Source organism: Oncorhynchus mykiss, chromosome 28 (assembly GCF_057628025.1).
Source record: "Oncorhynchus mykiss isolate SJ-2025 chromosome 28, ASM5762802v1, whole genome shotgun sequence".
NCBI lineage: Eukaryota > Metazoa > Chordata > Actinopteri > Salmoniformes > Salmonidae > Oncorhynchus > Oncorhynchus mykiss.
In genome coordinates, this window is record NC_143049.1 from 4,867,209 (window position 1) to 4,889,998 (window position 22,790).

The window sequence follows — 22,790 nt, forward strand, 5'->3', positions numbered from 1 at the left end:
GTGGACCCAAAAGAGTGCTGAGACCCATTCTTAGAGGAGACTGGCAAGGTACGTGTGCTCTGACCAGTTTGATAATTCCACTGACCATTGTTGATGTTACTGCTGAACAGCTGTTGGGTTCTGTATCCAGGGGACCTGAAAACATTCCATCCCATGGGAGACATAGACGTAGTGCTCCATGGACAGAGGATGTAGTTGACATCCACACTAACCTGTTGGGGGTGCTAGTGGGGCTTCCTCATGAGTTTCAGGCCTTGGGTAGGAATGATGGACTCTGGCACTTACTACCTATTATAGGTCCAGCCATAGTGGATGCTAGACAGACTGCATGGATTAATTACATCTACTATGATCAACAGCGTTTTGTGAATTACCCCCGTGATGCACTCACTGGTATGTCTAAACAGCTGGAGGCCACATCTAGGGTTGCCAGACAGAAAGTTGTTGAAATCTTCTGGATTGACCTACCTTCATGTTTTTAAGTAATGATAGACTGTCATTTCTCTTTGCTTATTTGAGCTGTTCTTGCCATAATATGGACTTGGTCTTTTACCAAATAGGGCTATCTTCTGTATACCGCCCCTACCTTGTCACATTAAAACTGATTGGCTCTAACGCATTAAGAAGTAAAGAAATTCCACAAAATAACTTTTAAGAAGGCACACCTGTTGAGCCTCCCGGGTGGTGCAGTGGTTAAGGGCGCTGTACTGCAGCGCCAGCTGTGACACCAGAGACTCTGGGTTCGTGCCCAGGCCCTGCTGTAACTGGCCGCGACTGGGAGGTCCGTGTGGCGATGCAAAATTGGCCTAGCGTCGTCCGGGTTAGGGAGGGTTTGGCCGGTAGGGAAATCCTTGTCTCATCGCGCACCAGCGACTCCTGTGGCGGGCCGGGCACAGTGCGCACTAACCAAGGTTGCCAGGGGTTTCCTCTGACACATTGGTGAGGCTGGCTTCCGGGTTGGACGGCGCTGTCTATCGGCATGACTCTCAACCTTCGTCTCTCCCAAGCCCGTACGGAAGTTGTAGCGATAAGACAAGCTTCTAAACAATTGGATACCACGAAATTGGGGAGAAAAAAACCTTTTTTTTTAAGACACAAAAAGAGCATTCCATTTTGAATGCTACTTTGAAGATTCTCAAATATAGAATATATTTCAATTTATTCAACACTTTTTTGGTTACTACATGATACATGTGTTATTTAATCATTTGGATGTTTTCACTATTATTCTATAATGTAGAAATAGTCAAATAAAGAAAAACCCTTGAATGAGTAGGTGTGTCCAAACTTTTGACTGGTATTGTACATTTTTTCCAGCACATGGCTAGTCTTTGTTTAACCAGCTAAACAGCTGTTCTTAGTGAAAATGTGTAGAATGACCTTTCTAGCTAATAGTCTATGTTTACACTCCCTCGTTCAATGATAATGTGAGGAGATCACAATAATGCAACTATCTACCAAACCTATTCACTTAAAATGTTGATTACTTCCCCTTGCCATTATCATTCACCTAATAAGACAAGACACATATTTCTCCCCCCCCCCCCCCCAAATGCTTGGGGTGCTTGGATCACCGGTTTACCTGGGAGGTGGTCCCTGGCCAAAAAAAAGGTTGAAGATCCCCATTTTAGATTTATTTTCATCTATTGGGTCCATTATTTTAGATGTACTTTCCCTCCACAATCTTTTCAATAGAGACCAGAGAGAGGAGAAAACTGCTTATTTGATCCCAACAGGATGAAACTATTGGCCAGAATGTCCTCTTTCTCTGGGTAGAGAATTAAGTAAATAGAGGTCACAGAAATACAAAGACTTTCAGTTGGGTTCATTCTTTGGCTATAGGAGGCATGGGTTAGACACAAACCACTCTCAATCTTCAGTGTTTGAGGTAGTGTATAGAAATGATGTGGTCGGGAAACAGAAAGAAAACTCAGAAACACTGGAATAATAGCGATAGAGCCCAGCTTAATCACAAAACTGACCAGATACATTGTCGTCGTTCATTACGTTTCTGCAGCTTTATTAAGAATGGAACACAACAGCAGGACAGGAAGTCATAACACCAACAAAAAGGGATTACGCCCAATCAAATATCAGAAGAACCATATGTATTACGAATCATGGCATCCTGCCCCTCACATATTGGAGCCGGGCAAAGATTACCAAGTTAAGTTTTGTCCCAGTCCGCAGTATTTCGATCTATCCTATTCCATCTAGATCAATGGGTGTGTTTTAGTTGTTATTTGAGAGGGCGATACGGAGTACATGACTGGTACATGACTGGGTCATGGCTGGTACATGACTGGTACATGACTGGTACATGGCTGGGTCATGGCTGGTACATGACTGGGTCATGACTGGTACATGACTGGGTCATGACAAGGCTCAGGTATCAATCAGATACCAGTCAATAACAAACAAACAAAACACCACAGTATTTACAGTACAGAGACAGGCCATCAAAGGGTTACCTTCATTACTTTTGATTGTAAGAATGGTATATACAACAAAAAAGTATTACATTGCCTCCGTTGGATTATGTCAAAACAAATCAACATACTGTATATTAACTTGGGTTACCTTCATTACTTTTGATTGTAAGAATGGTATATACAACAAAAAGGTATTACATTGCCTCGTTGGATTATGTCAAAACAAATCAACATACTGTATATTAACTTGCGAAGAGTCCATAATAAATAGTAACATTACATGAAGAGATAGCAAATATTAAAAATGGCATGAAAGTTGAATAATAAAACAGACCTGCTATTCAGGAGTCCTAAAGAAACATAACAAATACAGTATACATACAAAAGCTCTGGGATATTTGAGACTGAAAGCTAACTAGCTCACTGGCATTAATTACATTTGTGCTTTAGAAACAGAATATTAAAATGAGTTCTGAGATGTAGAACAAGCTTCAAACGTTGCAGAACACATACACTCGCATAGCATAGACACCCTGACACACACACACACACACACGTCACTGTCTATGTTTAGACAGCGAGAATAGGTTATCCATACACATGCCAAGGATTTGCTGTTTCTTAGATATTAGCGACCGTGTTAGCGAGAGAACAAGTATTACTGTTGTAATGGACCTGGGGTAAACAAAATCAACAACAAAGGAACAAATCCTCACTTTAGATATGTACGTGTGAACAATTCACTTTTTTTGCACTGATGTCAATAGGTCATTTGAATAAAAGTTTTGCACACATACAGTATCTCAAGTGAGGATTTAACCCAAAGAGACAGACTGAAATAGGTCAGGAAAAAATAAACGTCAACTATTGTCAGGGGTCCGGCACAGGGCATTATGGGAAGTGTAGTATTTGGTTCAGTAGGGGCTGTGGGCATCATCTTCCCTCTCCCTGTGGCCCTCTCCTCCATGTCTCCTGTGGTTCCTGCGCTCCCGGCGCTGGCCGTGGTGGTGGTTGCGGCGGTACCGGTGGGATCGCTGAGCTGACGGAGGGGAACACAGAGGGTGCAGTGACAACATTTCCCATTCTGTTTCTTATTGAGCCCATATTAGAGGGAATACACACGTTTATGGCTGACCTGGGTGAATAGGTTTGTTATCCAAAAAAGGTTGCATAACATAACAAATGTGTTTTTTTCTGGTGCTTGTCACTCACACTTTGTGCAGATGATCTTGGGCCGGTCCCAGATGCCGTTGGCCCGGCAACGCGCAGTGGGGATGTGGCGCTGGTAGAAACCTTCAGTACACTGGTAACGCACAACAGCATGTATGTCATAGTGGGACCGCCGACGGCCAATCAGATGGGCGTTCTCCACGGCGGGTGGGGTTCCACACAGCACTGTCAGACGGGCCGACAATAACAAAAAAGTCTGTGTTGAGCAACAAAGCAAAAGCACAAGATACTGTATGTAGCTACAGATGTAGGATCTTCATTTGATGACCCTGTTGCAGGATACATTTTGCAGGAAAAGGCTTCTGAAGTTTGTAATTTCCACTTTGAAAAATGCATCAACCCCTAAAACATTTCCATTAATTATAATACACATAATAATTCACATTTCCTGTTGATGCAGGATTATTTTCCTGCTGTTGTTAACTGGCTCAAATTAAGATCCTGCATGTTTCTGTATGGTATCTTGCTTGCAGTTCCTTTCTTCTCTCCCTAGGTTGCGCTATTGCTACTGAATCCCACCTGAAGACAGTTGGCGAGATTGAGTGCTGGCCAAAGGGTGGAAACTGGGTTGTTATGGAGCAGTGTCAAGTAACAGAGAGCCAAGACAGCTCCCATATTCTCCCCTCCCTCTTTCTCTCTCCCTCTCTGCCTCTCTCTCACTCTGCCTCTCCATCTATTTATCTCTCCCTCTCTGCCTCTCTCTCACTCTGCCTCTCCATCTATTTCTCTCTGCTCTGCCTCTCCATCTATTTCTCTCTCCCTCTCTCTCACTCTGCCTCTCCATCTATTTCTCTCTCACTCTCTGCCTCTCCATCTATTTCTCTCTCCCTCTCTCTTGCTCTCTGCCTCTCTCTCTGCTCTGCCTCTCTCTTTCTCTCTCTCTGTCTGTCTCGCTCTTCTACGCTCTGTATTCAAGGAGCTAGGCTTCCGGCTATCTCATATATCCTTGCTCCTGTTCTCATTCCACAGTGTCACAATTACATCAGGGTAACAAAGAGATGCATTTTGGGACTTCGGGGGCAGATCTGAGGGCAAAACAGTCAATGGTAATTTAATGCCAGCTTTATACAAGATGGCAAATGGTGGCTTTGTAGCCCAAGTAATTATCCGTAGGGTGAGATAAAATGGCAACAGAGAGAGATGGAGTTTTCTGTTTAGATCAACTAGGAGTTTAAAAAAAAAACATGCAATTCAGACTTCTGTGTTATATGTTTGTTTTGAGCTTCATACACAAGCATCTCTTCCCACATTTACACCTAGATTCAATCAGTTCAAGCGTTAACTGGCGATAGCAGACACCTGCATAGCGGATGTTTTGGCGGTGTCGCAGGTGGAACTGCGTTGGAGCCATCAAATAGGTGAGCAGCTGTGGTCATTGTCACGAAGCCACACCTGCCCCACTCCAGATAGAGGTTCAGAACGAGAAGGTGTAGGCTATATACTGTAGAAATAATTACACTCAAATTGAAAAATAATTGTATGAAATAATGAGGATTTCTATCAGCCTTATCTAGGTGTAGATTACATCTCATATTTCAGTGTTTGAATTTGTAAAGAATGGGATTTCTGTTAATGTGACTCCGTGCAGCAATGGCAATGTCCGCTTTAGGTGTAATGCCGGGAGACACTTGGGATTTCAAATCAAATCTAATCAAATTTTACTTGTCAGATGCGCCGAATACAACAAGTGCAGACCTTACCATGAAATGCTTACTTAAAAGCCCTTAACCAACAATGCAGTTCAAGAAATAGAGTTAAGAAATGATTTACTTAATAAACTAAAGTGAAAAAAACAACAACAAGCAAACCCCAAAAAATCATAAAAGTAACAAGAAAATGACATAACAATAATGAGGCTATATACAGGGGGTACAGTCAATGTGCGGGGGTTAGTCAGGTCATTTTCGACTACAGGTTAGTCGAGGTCATTTGTAAAGTGACTATGCATAGATAATTAACAGTGAGTAGCAGCAGTGTAAAAACAATGTCAATGTAAATAGTCCGGGTGGCCATTTGATTAATTGTTCAGCAGGCGTAGAAGCTGTTAAGGACTTTTTTGGTCCTAGACTTGGCACTCCGGTAACGCTTGCCGTGCGGTAGCAGAGAAAACAGTCTATGACTTGGGTGACTGGAGTTTTTGACCATTTTTTGGGCCTTCCTCTGACATCACCTAGTATATGGATGTCAGGAAGCTGGGGCCCAGTGATGTACTGGTGCAGCTGTAAAACCTTTTGAGGATCTGAGGACCCATGCCAAATCTTTTCAGTCTCCTGAGGGGAAAAGGTGTCGTGCCCTCTTCACAACTGTCTTGGTGTGTTTGGACCATGATAGTTCGTTGGACACCAAGGAACTTGAAACTCTCGACCCGCTCAATTTCAGCCCCGTCGATGTTAATGGGGGTCTGTTCAGCCCTCCTTTTCCTATAGTCCACGATCAGCTCTTTTGTCTTGCTCACGTTGAGTTAGAGGTTGTTGTCCTGCCAGGTTTCTGACCTCCTGAACAGGGCGTACAGGAGGAGACTAAGCACGCACCCCTGAGGGGCCCCAGTGTTGAGGATCAGCGTGGCAGATGTGTTGTTGCCTACCCATACCACCTGGGGGCAGCCTGTCATGATGTCCAGGATCCAGTTGCAGAGGGAGATGTTTAGTCCCAGGGTCTTTAGCTTAGTGATGAGGTTTGTGGGCACTATGGTGTTGAACACTGAGCTCTAGTCAATGAACAGCATTCACACATAGGTGTTCCCTTTGTCCAGGTGGGAAAGGGCAGTGTGGAGTGCGATTTGAGATTGCGGCTCTGTGAATCTGTTGGGGCGGTATGCGATTTGTAGTGGGTCTAGGGTTTCCAGCATGATTTGACACCTCCAACACCGCCAAAACAACCGCTATGTTGATGTTGGCTAAAGCAGATCTGATTGAATCAAGCCCTTAAAAGCTGCTTGTCACACTGCTGCCTATTGAGGTTTGGCAGCCCGCGTATTAATTGGGTTGTTTCTAGGGGAATTTCAGTGGTTTAGAAATAGCACTATCTTCTGTCTGTCGATAAGGCAAACAAAAAATGATGCATGACACTATGTCTGATGCTAGTCAATAATAACCTGTTGAACTAAATTCTAGATTGACACATTTAACCAAAGAGCCATATTTCTTCTGGCATTTTCCGTTGATAAAACTGTCATTATGCTCTTATACTCAGGGCTGATGTGAAGTTTGTGCGTTTCACTGCCAGACATTCTATTGACAAAACAGAACAGTCACCAGGGGATACAAGGCTTTGTAGAGGAAAATGAAGGCTGTGGAACGCAATATGAAACAGTATTTCCAAAATCGTTATTTGCCGTGATGACTCAACTAAAGCCAAATGAACATAACATCCTGTTTCTAGGCACAGCCCAGTCTAATAGGAACCCGCCGTTTCAAAAACCCTTACAGAGGACGTTATTGCCATGTAAATGCATCATTGTTGTTTTACCTGTGCCTTTCTTGCAGACGTAGGGCAGGTTATAGTTGCAGGGCACATCGTTCCACTTGCCGTCCTCATGGGCGATGGTCACCACACAATCCTCTCCACCCGCGAAGAAGTTATCAGGCTGGCTCTCTCGCCAGTTCTCATATACCTACACAATACCACACAAGTATGTTACATTGTAATAATTTTCTATTATACTGTAGTCATGCTAAATTGGCTTTAAATCTGTTATAAACTAATAATCACCCAGTTATACATCTGTAGTTCAACTTTACACATATTATTCCAACTGTGAGTATCAAGTACAGGTATAAATCACATATATTCACAAACTGAGCACAATATGACATCTTATTGACAGAGAGGAATATCGAATCTCACCAGGTCATTGACATCAGTCCATTGGAAGTCCTCCTCCACTGTGCGATCATTCAGGCCAATCCAGGCGTTATCATGGCCCAGACCATTGATGAACTCCTGCTCTGTGACTGAGGTGATACTACTAAGATGGGCGCTGTGCACTCTGCAGTCCTTCTCTGCATCCTCCCAGGTGTGTCTGTGAGAGAAGTACCTGAAGTGGAGAAACAGGTAGGATGTCATTTCAGTAGAATAACATAGGATATATTATTGCTATTATGTTGAGAGGTATTTCATAGCACTGTTTCCACCCGGTTGTAACCTCTGTACAGTGCATTCAGAAAGTACTCAGAGCCCTTGACTTTTTCCAACATTTTGTTACGTTATCGCCTTATTCTAAATCGTCATAATGACAAAGCAAATGTACACTACCGTCCAAAAGTTTCAGAATAACGTTCTCATTCCAGGGTTTTTATTTATTTGGACTATTTTCTACATTGTAGAATACTAGTGAAGAAATGAAATACTAGTAAACTATGAAATAACACATATGGAATCATGTAATAACCAAAAATGTGTTAACACAAATCTAAATATATTTTATATTTGAGATTCTTCAAATAGCCACCTTTTGACTTGATGACAGCTTTGCACACTCTTGGCATTTTCTCAAATAGCTTCATGGAGGTAGTCATCTGAAATGCATTTAAATGAACAGGTTTGCCTTTTTAAAAGTTAATTTGTGGAATTTATTTCCTTCTTAATGCATTAGAGCCAATCAGTTGTTTTGTGACAAGGTAGGGGGGTATACAAAAGCCCTATTTGCTAAAAGAGCAAGTCCATAGTATGGCAAGAACAGCTCAAATAAGCAAAGAGAAATTACCGTCCATCATTATTTTCAGACATGAAGGTCAGTCAATACGGAAATTTCAAAAACTTAATCGCTATGATGAATGCACTGTCTCATGAGGACCGCCACAGGAAAGGTAGACCCAGAGTTCATTACAGTTAACTGCACCTCAGATTGCAGCCCAAATAAATGCTTCACAGAGTAACTGACACATCTCAACATCAACCTGTTCAGAGGAGACGGCGTGAATCAGGCCTTCATGGTCAAAATGCTGCAAAGAATCCACTACTAAAGGACACTAATAATAATAAGAGACTTGCTTGGGCCAAGAAACACGAGCAATGGACATTAGACCGTTGGATATCTGTCCTTTGGTCTTATGAGTCCAAATTTGAGATATTTGGTTCCAACCGCTGTGTCTTTGTGATACGTGAGGGTGAATGGATTATCTCTACATGTGTATTTCCCACCGTAAAGCATGAAGGAGGAGGTGTGATGGTGCTTTGCTAGTGACACTGTCAGTGATTTATTTAGAATTCAAGTCACACTTAACCAGCATGGCTACTACAGCATTCTGCAGCGATACGCCATCCCATCTGGTTTGGGCTTAGTGGGACTATCGTTTGTTTTTCAACAGGACAATGACCCAACACACCTCCAGGCTGTGTAAGAGCTATTTGACCAAGAAGGAGGGTAATGGAGTGCTGCATCAGATGACCTGGCCTCCACAATCACCCAACCTCAACCCAATTGAGATGGTTTGGGATCAGCTCTACTGACAATTTCTTCAACCTCATGGCTTGGTTTTTGATTTTATATGCACTGTCAACTGTGGGACCTAATATAGACTGGTGCATCAAATCATGTCCAATCAAGTGAATTTACCACAGGTGGACTCCAATCAAGTTGTAGAAACATCTCAAGGATGATCAATGGAAACAGGATGCACTTGAGCTCAATTTAGAGTCTCATAGCATAAGGTCTGAATACTTATGTACAGTGCCTTGCGAAAGTATTCGGCCCCCTTGAACTTTGCGACCTTTTGCCACATTTCAGGCTTCAAACATAAAGATATAAAACTGTATTTTTTTGTGAAGAATCAACAACAAGTGGGACACAATCATGAAGTGGAACGACATTTATTGGATATTTTAAACTTTTTTAACAAATCAAAAACTGAAAAATTGGGCGTGCAAAATTATTCAGCCCCCTTAAGTTGATACTTTTTAGCGCCACCTTTTGCTGCGATTACAGCTGTAAGTCGCTTGGGGTATGTCTCTATCAGTTTTGCACATCGAGAGACTGACATTTTTTCCCATTCCTCCTTGCAAAACAGCTCGAGCTCAGTGAGGTTGGATGGAGAGCATTTGTGAACAGCAGTTTTCAGTTCTTTCCACAGATTCTCAATTGGATTCAGGTCTGGACTTTGACTTGGCCATTCTAACACCTGGATATGTTTATTTTTGAACCATTCCATTGTAGATTTTGCTTTATGTTTTGGATCATTGTCTTGTTGGAAGACAAATCTCCATCCCAGTCTCAGGTCTTTTGCAGACTCCATCAGGTTTTCTTCCAGAATGGTCCTGTATTTGGCTCCATCCATCTTCCCATCAATTTTAACCATCTTCCCTGTCCCTGCTGAAGAAAAGCAGGCCCAAACCATGATGCTGCCACCACCATGTTTGACAGTGGGGATGGTGTGTTCAGCTGTGTTGCTTTTACGCCAAACATAACGTTTTGCATTGTTGCCAAAAAGTTCAATTTTGGTTTCATCTGACCAGAGCACCTTCTTCCACATGTTTGGTGTGTCTCCCAGGTGGCTTGTGGCAAACTTTAAACGACAATTTTTATGGATATCTTTAAGAAATGGCTTTCTTCTTGCCACTCTTCCATAAAGGCCAGATTTGTGCAATATACGACTGATTGTTGTCCTATGGACAGAGTCTCCCACCTCAGCTGTAGATCTCTGCAGCTCATCCAGAGTGATCATGGGCCTCTTGCTGCATCTCTGATCAGTCTTCTCCTTGTATGAGCTGAAAGTTTAGAGGGACGGCCAGGTCTTGGTAGATTTGCAGTGGTCTGATACTCCTTCCATTTCAATATTATCGCTTGCACAGTGCTCCTTGGGATGTTTAAAGCTTGGGAAATCTTTTTGTATCCAAATCCGGCTTTAAACTTCTTCACAACAGTATCTCGGACCTGCCTGGTGTGTTCCTTGTTCTTCATGATGCTCTCTGCGCTTTTGACGGACCTCTGAGACTATCACAGTGCAGGTGCATTTATACGGAGACTTGATTACACACAGGTGGATTGTATTTATCATCATTAGTCATTTAGGTCAACATTGGATCATTCAGAGATCCTCACTGAACTTCTGGAGAGAGTTTGCTGCACTGGGGCTGAATAATTTTGCACGCCCAATTTTTCAGTTTTTGATTTGTTAAAAAAGTTTTAAATATCCAATAAATGTCGTTCCACTTCATGATTGTGTCCCACTTGTTGTTGATTCTTCACAAAAAAATACAGTTTTATATCTTTATGTTTGAAGCCTGAAATGTGGCAAAAGGTCGCAAAGTTCAAGGGGGCCGAATACTTTCGCAAGGCACTGTAAATAAGGTATGTTTTTAAAATAAAATTGACAAACATTTCTAAAAATCAGTTTTTTCTTTATCATTATGGTGTGTTGTGTGTAGATTGCTGAGGAAAAAATAATATTTAATCAATTTTAGAATAAGGCTGTAACATAACAAAATGTGGAAAAAGTCAAGGGGTCTCTACACTTTCCGAAGGCACTGTATATGACACTGTTTGATTTGCGATGAATGTTTAGATGCAAAGTTTGTAGAACGGTATTATTTTCACACGCACCTGTAGCAGTGGCCATGGAACTTCCTCCATCCATGTTCACAACTCTCAACATCTAAGAGTAGAGGGAGAAAGGAGAGAGGTGGAGGGATGGAGGGAGGAGAGAGGGATAGGCGAGAGAGGTAAGTGTGTGGAAGATGGGAGACAGATAAAGGAGGCAAGGAAGAGAGAAAGAGATTGAGTGAAAGAGATAGGGGAGGGAAAGAGAGATGAAAAGAGGGACAGTGACAGAGAAAAGAAGAGCGAGAGGTGGATCAAAAGGAGAGAAGATTATTCTATATACCCTTTCAACCTTCCATCCAGTATTGTACCTCTCAGGACCTGTAAGGACACATATTAATGGTGTTAAGATCCTGTGAGAGTGAATGAAACACTAAACCTACAATCATGGATCCTGCATTTCCATTCTCAGCACACGTTGTTCCCTTTTCTGCATAGGCAGGACTCATTATTGTGCATTACGAGGACCCATTAATAACTACGGGTTATGTATTCATTCATCCTCATTGCTATTAGTGTTTCTGCACACACGGGGGAGGACAAATGAGGAGTTGTGGGCGGCTGTCTGACTCTGAAGCCAGCGAGGTGTGTGCGTGTCTGCGCTCCTTTCAGTGTGTGCGTGCGTGTGTTTCGGTGTACATATATCAGGCAGCTCTCTGCAGCACAGTGACAGGTACAGATATAATGCCTGATAGCCAGTGAGTGATACTCCAGGGGTGCCAAGGTGAATGGCAAGGCACTGGAGCGACGAACTGCCCTTGCTGTCTCTGCCTGTCCAGCACCCCTCTCTCCACTGGGATTCTCTGCCTCTGACCCTATTACGGGAACTGAGTCACTGGCTTACTAGTGCTCTTCCATGCCGTCCCTAGGAGGGGTGCTTCACTCGAGTGGGTTGAGTCACAGACGTCATCTTCCTGTCCGGTTTTGTACCACCTCGGGCTTGTGCGGTGGAGGAGATCTTCGTGGGCTATACTCAGCCTTGTCTCAGGGTACTATGTTGGTGGTCTGTTGATATCTCTCTAGTGTTGTGGGGGCTGTGCATTGGCAAAGTGGGTGGGGTTATATCCTGCCTGGTTGGTCCTGTCCGTGGGTATCGTCGGACGGGGCCACAGTGTCCCCCCGACCCACCCCTGTCTCAGTTTCCAGTATTTATGCTGCAATAGTCTATGTACCGGGGGACTAGGGTCAGTCTGTTGTATCTGGTGTATGATCCCTCCAATTCTCTCCCTCTCTCTCTCCCAGCCCTAGGACCATGCCTCAGGACTATCTGGCCTGATGACTCCTGGCTGTCCCCAGTCCCCCTGGTCGTGCTGCTGCTCCAGTTTCAACAGTTCTTCCTGCGGCTAGGGAACCCTGACCTGTTCAACGGATGTGCTACCTTGTCCCCGACCTGCTGTTTTCAACCTTCTCCTCCTCTCTACCGCACCTGCTGTCTAGACCTCTTAATGATCGGCTATGAAAGGCCAACTAACATTTACTCCTGAGGTACTTAAAATCAGGTAGGCTAGTTGAGAACAAGTTCTCATTTACAACTGCGACCTGGCCAAGATAAAGCAAAGCATAATTGAAGGAAGCTCAGGGACGAGGTAAAAGAGACAGATGAGGAACACAAACAACAACACAGAGTTACACATGGAATAAACAAACATACAGTCAATAACACAATAGAAAAAAGTATATATACAGTGTGTGCAAATGAGGTAAGATAAGAGAGGTAAGACAATAAATAGGCCACAGTGGCGAAAAATAATTACAATTTAGCAATTAAACACTGGCGTGATAGATGTGCAGAAGATGAATGTGCAAGTAGAGATGAATGTGCAAGTAGAGATACTGGGGTGCAGAGGAGCAAAACAAATAAATAACAGTATGGGGATGAGGTAGTTGCTTTGACAGCTGGTGCTTAAAGTTAGTGAGGGAGATATGAGTCTCCAGCTTCAGTGATTTTTGCAATTTGTTCCAGTCATTGGCAGCAGAGAACTGGAAGGAAAGGAGGCCAAAGTAGGATTTAGCTTTTAGGGTGACCAGTGAAATATACCTTCTGGAGCACGTGCTATGGGTGGGTGCTGCTATGGTGACTAGTGAGCTGAGATAAGGTGGGGCTTTACCTAGCAAAGACTTAGATGATCTGGAGCCAGGAGGTTTGCCGACAAATATGAAGTGAGAGCCAGCCAACGAGAGCATACAGGTCGCAGTGGTGGGTTGTATATGAGCCTTTGGTAACAAAACGGATGGCACTGTGATAGACTGCATCCAATTTGCTAAGTAGCGTGTTGGAGGCTATTTTGTAAATGACATCGCCAAAGTCAATCTGATCGGTAGGATAGTCAGTTTTACGAGGGTATGTTTGGCAGCATGAGTGAAGGATGCTTTGTTGCGAAATAGGAAGCAGATTCTAGATTTAATTTTGGATTGGAGATGCTTAATGTGAGTCTGGAAGGAGAGTTTACAGTCTAACCAGACACCTAGGTATTTGTAGTTGTCCACATATTCTAAGTCCGAACCGTCCAGAGTAGTGACGCTGGACGGGCGGGCAGGTATGGGCAGCGATCGGTTGATTTAATTTTACTTGCATTCACAGTTTTTCTCAATTGCTAAAACACTAAAACCCATTGGCTGAACAAAGTTCTCAGTTGCCTGGACTCATTTAGCTAATTATGCAGTCTGTTGTCAGTACCTTAAACCATTTCACATGGTAAAACACAATTTTCAGATCTCACTTAGTCTTTTCAGCAAAACTATAAACACATTCTCATTCTCAAAACACATTCTGCACTCTAATGCACATGTCATCCATACTGGTAAACACAAGTGGCAATCAAATACAAGTAGAGAAGACATGTCATTGATTCAACACAAGCACTCAAAATTGATTTAACCTGTTTCAAATGATGCGACACAACCTATATAAGCCAGTTCAGAGAGCAAACAGGATGTTGAAGGTGGGAAGGAGAAAGTCTGAGAATGGATAGAAGAAACAATGTGAGAGGACGAGGACGAGTGCGTATGCGAGGTGGGCGACGAGGAGGAGGGCAAGAAAGACGAAGAGGAGGACGAAGAGGAAGAGGAAGACAAAGAGTGGAAATATCTGATAAAATTCAAGCAACAGTTATAGACCATGTTCTTGTCCATGGACTGACAATGAGGGAAGCAGGACTTAGAGTGCAACCCAATTTGAGCCGATTTTCTGTGTCCACCATAGTAAGGACATTCAGAGAAGAGAACAGGTACAGTATACTACTGTATTTTTGTAATTGCAAATTTACTGTACTATACTATATGCAGCTGTTTCAATAGACATTTGTAAAGTTAATCACTGTATGTATTGTACTGCATGAATATGTTTTGTAACTGCACAACTACTTTTTGTAGAATTGCAAGGTTGCCACATGCAGGTGGAAGGACAGCTATATTCACTCAGCAGCAAGAGGCCCTTATAGTTGGCATGGTCCTTCAATACGACTCAGAGAAATCCAGGAACGAGTGATACAAGACAACACACACTTCCAGGGAATTGACAGTGTGAGCATTTCCACAATTGACCGTGTCCTCCATCATAACAGGATGCGAATGAAACAAGTATACAGAGTACCTTTTGAGCACAACTCACCAAGGGTGAAAGAACTGCGAGCTCAGTATGTACAAGTACTGTAAGTATACATTCAGAAACATTTACTGTAATCCAGATTGTCTACAGTACTAACACATACTATGTGAATGACATTACTCTTCAATACATACAATGTATGTGAATCAGAAGCCTAATTGTACTCTACAGTATAGCACTGTCTCTGTACGACTTACAAAATCCTACATACAGTATATTGTATTTCTACACAGACAATATTTGACTTGGAATCCTTGGACAGACCCCATGAGTTCATCTTTGTCAATGAAGCAGGCTTCAATCTAACAAAGAGGAGAAGGAGAGGCCAAAACATGATTGGACAGCGGGCCATTGTTGAAGTCCCTGGTTAACGAGGTGGCAATGTCACAATCTGTGCTGCTATCAGCAACCATGGTGTTCTACATCATCATGTTACACTCGGGCCATATAACACCCAGCACCTTCTAAGACTTATTGCCAATCTAAGAGATATTTTATTTGAGCAGCAGGTTCAAGAGCAGCAGGGTCAAGAGCTAAATGAGAATCCAATTCCCACCTATGTGATAGTGTGGGACAATGTCAGTTTCCACCGAGCTGCTCAGGTAAGGGAATGGTTTAACATCAATGGGCAGTTTATGAACTTGTACCTCCCTCCATACTCGCCTTTCTTGAATCCGATTGAGGAGTTTTTCTCCTCTTGGAGATGGAAAGTGTATGATAGACAACCCTACACCAGAGTAAATCTGCTGCAAGCCATTGATTTAGCCTGTGGTGATATAGGTGAGGAATCATGTCAGGGCTGGATACGGCACACAAGAGGCTTCTTCCCCCGTTGCCTCAGGAGAGACAATATTGCTTGTGATGTCGACGAAGTGCTCTGGCCTGACCCAGCCCAAAGACAAGAAGAAGCACATTGATCACATGTTTACTCCTTTGGTTTTTGTCCCTTTTAGTATTGCATACTGTAGTACAGTGCATTGTAGGCTGTATACTGTACAATGGACAAATTGTATGGCCCTGAACATTGTGCTTTCCATTTATTTCCATTTATTAACAGTACTGACTGCTCAATAGATTTTGACTGGTTGCAGGTTCATATCAACAAAGAACAAGAATTACAGTATCACGGAGACAAAGGACAAGTTTGTGAGATGCAGGGTACAGTACTGTACAAATAGGGGTACAGGGAGGAGGAAGAACAAAAAACAAAATTGCAAAGAGCAAAGCAGAGTAGTAATTTCTGATCAATTTTGAGCTACTATGATAGAACATGTTTTCGTTCATCAAAAGACAATGACGGAAAAATATGAATATTTTTTTAGATTAAAAATGTACTTCTCCCTGAGAATTGTATGTTTTGAACAATGTGTTTTCTATTTTTCGGTGTATTGTTTACTGACTGCTTGAGAATGTATATCATTTTGATCACTTTGTTTATGATTTGAGAGCAGTGTTTGATTTTGAACACAGGTAACACTGTTTTGAAGCGAATGTTTCATTTTTGCGAGAGGAGTCAGAGGTTATGTAAATAGTGCCTGAAGATGAGGTTTTGTGTTTAATGTTTTCAGGAAATGGAGCAAGGTTGTGTTTTAGCAATTGAGAAAAACTGTAAGTGCAGTTGGAGGCCATGGAAGGAGAGTTGTGTGACATTAAAGCCTGTCTGGAGGTTAGTTAACACAGTGTCCAAAGAAGGGCCAGAAGTATACAGAAGGGTGTTGTCTGCGTAGAGGTGGATCAAAGAATCACCAGCAGCAAGAGCGACATCATTGATGTATACAGAGAAAAGAGTCGGCCCGAGAATCTAACCCTGTGTCACCCCCATAGAGCCTGAACCATAGAGCCAGAACTGCGAGCTCAGTATGTACAAGTACTGTAAGTATACATTCAGAAACATTTACTGTAATCCAGATTGTCTACAGTACTAACACATACTATGTGAATGACATTACTCTTCAATACATACAATGTATGTGAATCAGAAGCCTAATTGTACTCTACAGTATAGCACTGTCTCTGTACGACTTACAAAATCCTACATACAGTATATTGTATTTCTACACAGACAATATTTGACTTGGAATCCTTGGACAGACCCCATGAGTTCATCTTTGTCAATGAAGCAGGCTTCAATCTAACAAAGAGGAGAAGGAGAGGCCAAAACATGATTGGACAGCGGGCCATTGTTGAAGTCCCTGGTTAACGAGGTGGCAATGTCACAATCTGTGCTGCTATCAGCAACCATGGTGTTCTACATCATCATGTTACACTCGGGCCATATAACACCCAGCACCTTCTAAGACTTATTGCCAATCTAAGAGATATTTTATTTGAGCAGCAGGTTCAAGAGCAGCAGGGTCAAGAGCTAAATGAGAATCCAATTCCCACCTATGTGATAGTGTGGGACAATGTCAGTTTCCACCGAGCTGCTCAGGTAAGGGAATGGTTTAACATCAATGGGCAGTTTATGAACTTGTACCTCCCTCCATACTCGCCTTTCTTGAATCCGATTGAGGAGTTTTTCTCCTCTTGGAGATGGAAAGTGTATGATAGACAACCCTACACCAGAGTAAATCTGCTGCAAGCCATTGATTTAGCCTGTGGTGATATAGGTGAGGAATCATGTCAGGGCTGGATACGGCACACAAGAGGCTTCTTCCCCCGTTGCCTCAGGAGAGACAATATTGCTTGTGATGTCGACGAAGTGCTCTGGCCTGACCCAGCCCAAAGACAAGAAGAAGCACATTGATCACATGTTTACTCCTTTGGTTTTTGTCCCTTTTAGTATTGCATACTGTAGTACAGTGCATTGTAGGCTGTATACTGTACAATGGACAAATTGTATGGCCCTGAACATTGTGCTTTCCATTTATTTCCATTTATTAACAGTACTGACTGCTCAATAGATTTTGACTGGTTGCAGGTTCATATCAACAAAGAACAAGAATTACAGTATCACGGAGACAAAGGACAAGTTTGTGAGATGCAGGGTACAGTACTGTACAAATAGGGGTACAGGGAGGAGGAAGAACAAAAAACAAAATTGCAAAGAGCAAAGCAGAGTAGTAATTTCTGATCAATTTTGAGCTGCGATGATAGAACATGTTTTCGTTCATCAAAAGACAATGACGGAAAAATATGAATATTTTTTTAGATTAAAAATGTACTTCTCCCTGAGAATTGTATGTTTTGAACAATGTGTTTTCTATTTTTCGGTGTATTGTTTACTGACTGCTTGAGAATGTATATCATTTTGATCACTTTGTTTATGATTTGAGAGCAGTGTTTGATTTTGAACACAGGTAACACTGTTTTGAAGCGAATGTTTCATTTTTGCGAGAGGAGTCAGAGGTTATGTAAATAGTGCCTGAAGATGAGGTTTTGTGTTTAATGTTTTCAGGAAATGGAGCAAGGTTGTGTTTTAGCAATTGAGAAAAACTGTAAGTGCAGTTGGAGGCCATGGAAGGAGAGTTGTGTGACATTAAAGCCTGTCTGGAGGTTAGTTAACACAGTGTCCAAAGAAGGGCCAGAAGTATACAGAAGGGTGTTGTCTGCGTAGAGGTGGATCAAAGAATCACCAGCAGCAAGAGCGACATCATTGATGTATACAGAGAAAAGAGTCGGCCCGAGAATCTAACCCTGTGTCACCCCCATAGAGCCTGCCAGAGGTCCGGACAGCAGGCCCTCCGATTTGACACACTGAACTCTTATCTGAGAAGTAGTTGGTAAACCAGGCGGGGCAGTCATCTGAGAAACCAAGGCTGTTGAGTCTGCCGATAAAAATGTGGTGATTGACAGAGTCAAAAACCTTGGTCAGATGGATGAATACAGCTGCACAGTATTGTCTCTCATCATTGGCGGTTATGATATCGTTTAGGACCTCGAGCGTGGCTGAGGTGCACCTATGACCAGCTCGGAAACCAGATTGCATAGCGGAGAAGGTACGGTGGGATTCGAAATGGTTGGTGATCTGTGTGTTAACGTGGCTTTTGAAGACCTTAAAAAGGCAGGGTAGGATAGATATAGGTCTGTAGCAGTTTGGATCTAGAGAGCCTCTCCCTTTGAAGAGGGGGATGACCGCTGCAGCTTTTCAATCTTTGGGGATCTCAGACGATACGAAAGAGAGGTTGAAAAGGCTAGTAATAGGGGGTTGCAACAATTTCGGCTGATAATTTTAGAAAGAGAGGGTCCAGATTGTCTAGCACTGCTGATTTGTAGGGGTCCAGATTTTGCAGCTCTTTCAGAACATTTGAGTGAAGGAGAAATGGTGGAGGTTTGCGCAAGTTGCTGTGGGGGTTGCAGGGCTGTTGACCTGGGTAAATGCTTATTGAAATTCTTAATTATTGTGGATTTATCGGTGGTGACAGTGTTTCCTAGCCTCAGTGCAGTGGGCAGCTGGGAGGAGGTGCTCATATTCTCCATGGAGTTTACAGTATCCCAGATCTTTTTGGAGTTTGTGCTGCAAAATGCAAATTTCTGTTTGAAAAGGCTAGCGTTTGCTTTCCTAACTGCCTGTGTACATTGGTTCATAACTTCCCTGAAAAGTTGCATATCGTGGGGGCTATTCGATGCTAATGCCGTACGCCACAGGATGTTTTTGTGCTGGTCAAGGGCAGTCAGGTCTGGAACGAACCACGGGCTATATCTGTTCCTGGTTCAAATTTCTTTGAATGGGGCATGCTTATTTAAGATTGTGAGGAAAGCACTTTTAAAGAATAGCCAGGCATCTTCTACTGATGGATTAAGGTCAATACCCTTCCAGGATACCCGGGCCAGGTCAATTAGAAAGGCCTGCTCGCTGAAGTGTTTTAGGGAGCGTTTGACAGTGATGAGGGGTGGTCGTTTGACCACAGATCCATTACGGATGCAAGCAATGAGGCAGTGATCGCTGACATCCTGGTTGAAGACAGCAGAGGTGTATTTGGAGGGCAGGTTGGTTAGGATGATATCTATGAGGGTGCCTGTGTTTACGGATTTGGGGTTGTACCTGGTAGGTTCATTGATCATTTGTGTGAGATTGAGGGCATTAAGCTTAGATTGTAGGATGGCCGGGGTGTTAAGCATGTCCCAGTTTAGGTCACCTAACAGCACAAGCTCTGAAGATAGATGGGGGGCAATCAATTCACATATGGTGTCCAGAGCACAGCTGGGGTCAGAAGGTGGTCTATAGCAAGCGGCAATGGTGAGAGACTTGTTTCTGGAAAGGTGGATTTTTAAAAGTACAAGCTCAAATTGTTTGGGCACAGACCTGGATAGTAAGACAGAACTCTGCAGGCTATCTCTGCAGTAGATTGCAACTATGCCCCCTTTGGCAATTCTATCTTGTCGGAAAATGTTATAGTTAGAGATTGAAATTTCAGGGTTTTTGGTGGCCTTCCTAATCCAGGATTCAGACAAGGCTAGGATATCCGGGTTGGCAGAGTGTGCTAAAGCAGTGTATAAAACAAACTTAGGGAGGAGGCTTCAAATGTTAACATGCATGAAACCAAGGCTATTTCGGTTACAGAAGTCAACAAATGAGAGCGCCTGGGGAATGGGAGTGAAGTTAACCTCTACATCACCAGAGGAGCAGAGTAGGATAAGGGTACGGCTAAGGGCTATAAGAACACAGCCAGAAGAGGACTGGCCACCCCTCAGAGCCTGGTTCCTCTCTAGGTTTCTTCCTAGGGTCCTGCCTTTCTAGGGAGTTTTTCCCAGCCACTGTTCTTCTACACCTGCATTGCTTGCTATTTGGGGTTTTAGGCTGGGTTTCTGTATAACACTTTGTGACATCTGCTGATATAAAAAGGGCTTTATAAATACATTTGACTGATTGATTGATTGATTGATAGTGCACTGTGATGTTAGCCGCTGATCCAGCTGTAAGCCGATACTGCACATAATGCTGATCAAGATGATCTGGATCACAGCCGGCTGCTGTAGACTGCTGATAGCAGACAGGCAACATCATCCTGATCCCTGTAGATACTGTATCTAGGTATTTACTGTCGACACGTTTATAGAGCTACACATATAGAAGTAGCAAAAACAAAACATCAACATTATTTTCCATAAGGTTAAATGGTTAAATGTGAGTTATGGTTAAATGTGAGACTTGATTGAAAGCTCCATTAAAACATGCGCCTGTATAATTTGGAGAAGTGTATATTAGATGAAAGTCTCTCTCTGTTTAGGCTGTGTGTATTGACTATAGTGTGTTTCCATGCTTGCGCCATGTGTTGACCAGTGTGTATTCACTGTCTTACCCTTCTCACAGGTGTCTCCTGCGTAGCTGGGCAGACAGAGGCAGACAAACGAGTGGATCTTGTCGATGCAGGTGCCTCCGTTTAGACATGGACTGGACTGGCAGTCATCCACGTCTGTTAGAAAAAACACACACAGCACCGGTTGGAGAGTCCTAGAGTAACCGTCCACTTTAAATCAAATCAAATTGTATTAGTCACATGCGCCGAATACAACAGTTAGACCTTACAGTGAAATGTTTACTTATGAGCCCCTAACCGACAATGCAGTTTACAAAAATACAGGTAAGAATAAGAGATAAAAGAGGAGCAGTAAAAAAAATAACAATATATACAGGGTGTACCGGTACAGAGTCAATGTGGAGGCTATATACAGGGGGTACCGGTACAGAGTCAATGTGGAGGCTATATACAGGGGGTACCGGTACAGAGTCAATGTGGAGGCTATATACAGGGGGTACCAGTACAGAGTCAATGTGGAGGCTATATACAGGGGGTACCGGTACAGAGTCAATGTGGAGGCTATATACAGGGGGTACCGGTACAGAGTCAATGTGGAGGCTATATACAGGGGGTACCAGTACAGAGTCAATATGGAGGCTATATACAGGGTGTACCAGTACAGAGTCAATGTGGAGGCTATATACAGGGTATTATGGTACAGAGTCAATGTGGAGGCTATATACAGGGGGTACCGGTACAGAGTCAATGTGGAGGCTATATACAGGGGGTACCGGTACAGAGTCAATGTGGAGGCTATATACAGGGGGTACCGGTACAGAGTCAATGTGGAGGCTATATACAGGGGGTACCAGTACAGAGTCAATGTGGAGGCTAGATACAGGGGATACTGGTACAGACTCAATGTGGAGGCTATATACAGAGGGTACCGGTACAGAGTGAATGTGGGGGCGGTTAGTTGAGGTAGTATGTACATGTAGGTAGAGTTAATTAAAGTGACTATGCATAGATGACAACAGAGAGTGGCAGTGGTGTGGAGAGGAGAGGGGAGGGGGGGGGGGGCAATGTGAATAGACTGGGTAGCCATTTGACTAGATGTTCAGGAGTCTTATGGCTTGGGGGTAGAAGCTTTTTAGAAGCCTCTTGGACCTAGAATTGGCGCTCCGGTACTGCTTGCCATGCGGTAGCAGAGAGTACAGTCTATGACTGGGGTGGCTGGAGTTCTCTGACACCGCCTGGTATATAGGTCCTGGATGGCAGGAAACTTGGCCCCAGTGATGTACTGGGCCGTTCGCATTACCCTCTGTAGTGCATTGCGGTCGGAAGCCGCGCAGTTATCATACCAGGCAGTGATGCAACCAGTCAGGATGCTCTTGATGGTGCAGCTGTAGAACCTTTTGCGGATCTGAGGACCCATGCCAAATCTTTTCAGTCTCCTGAGGGGAAATAGGTTTGTCGTGCCCTCTTCACGACTGTCATGGTGTGCTTGGACCATGTTAGTTTGTTGGTGATGTGGACATCAAGGAACATGAAGCTCTCAACCTGCTCCACTACAGCATCGTCGATGAGAATGGGGGCGTGCTCGGTCCTCTTTTTCCTGTAGTCCACAATCATCTCCTTTGTCTTGATCACGTTGAGGGAGAGGTTTAGACTCGTTCACTCAAGTTCACTGGCTATGCGCACAGACCTTGCACAAATACTTTTCCTGTAAACCAAGCATTTGACGACAGTGGGCAAATTGTGGAAAAATTCCAGCAATTTGATTCATTGGTGTAACACAAAGG

General features: G+C 43.3%; 1 protein-coding gene and 1 long non-coding RNA gene across 7 annotated transcripts in view; one reads left to right on the forward strand and one right to left on the reverse strand.

The window, feature by feature from the left end:
- Positions 1–1,995: 1,995 nt before the first annotated feature.
- LOC110509197 (neurocan core protein) overlaps positions 1,996–22,790 on the reverse strand; it is a 115,007-nt gene continuing 94,212 nt past the window's right edge. For 3 of the 6 annotated variants that reach the window (XR_005040219.2, XR_016492973.1, XR_016492974.1), the window contains 7 exons: positions 21,049–21,162; positions 11,203–11,254; positions 7,509–7,698; positions 7,131–7,275; positions 3,645–3,827; positions 2,581–3,471; positions 1,996–2,471 (listed from right to left, as the gene is read on the reverse strand). Coding sequence is in view for 3 of the 6 variants with exons in the window: in XM_036966522.2 (XP_036822417.2) it covers positions 3,347–3,471; positions 3,645–3,827; positions 7,131–7,275; positions 7,509–7,698; positions 11,203–11,254; positions 21,049–21,162 (809 nt within the window). In the remaining 3 variants the exon portion in view is untranslated. Of the gene's footprint in view, positions 3,472–3,644; positions 3,828–7,130; positions 7,276–7,508; positions 7,699–11,202; positions 11,255–21,048; positions 21,163–22,790 lie in introns of all 6 variants that reach the window. The other 3 variants (XM_036966522.2, XM_036966523.2, XM_036966524.2) reach the window with 1 other exon arrangement.
- LOC118944845 (uncharacterized) lies at positions 12,442–16,017 on the forward strand. The gene is made up of 2 exons (XR_016492975.1): positions 12,442–14,849; positions 15,040–16,017. It is a non-coding gene; the product is annotated as an uncharacterized LOC118944845 (long non-coding RNA).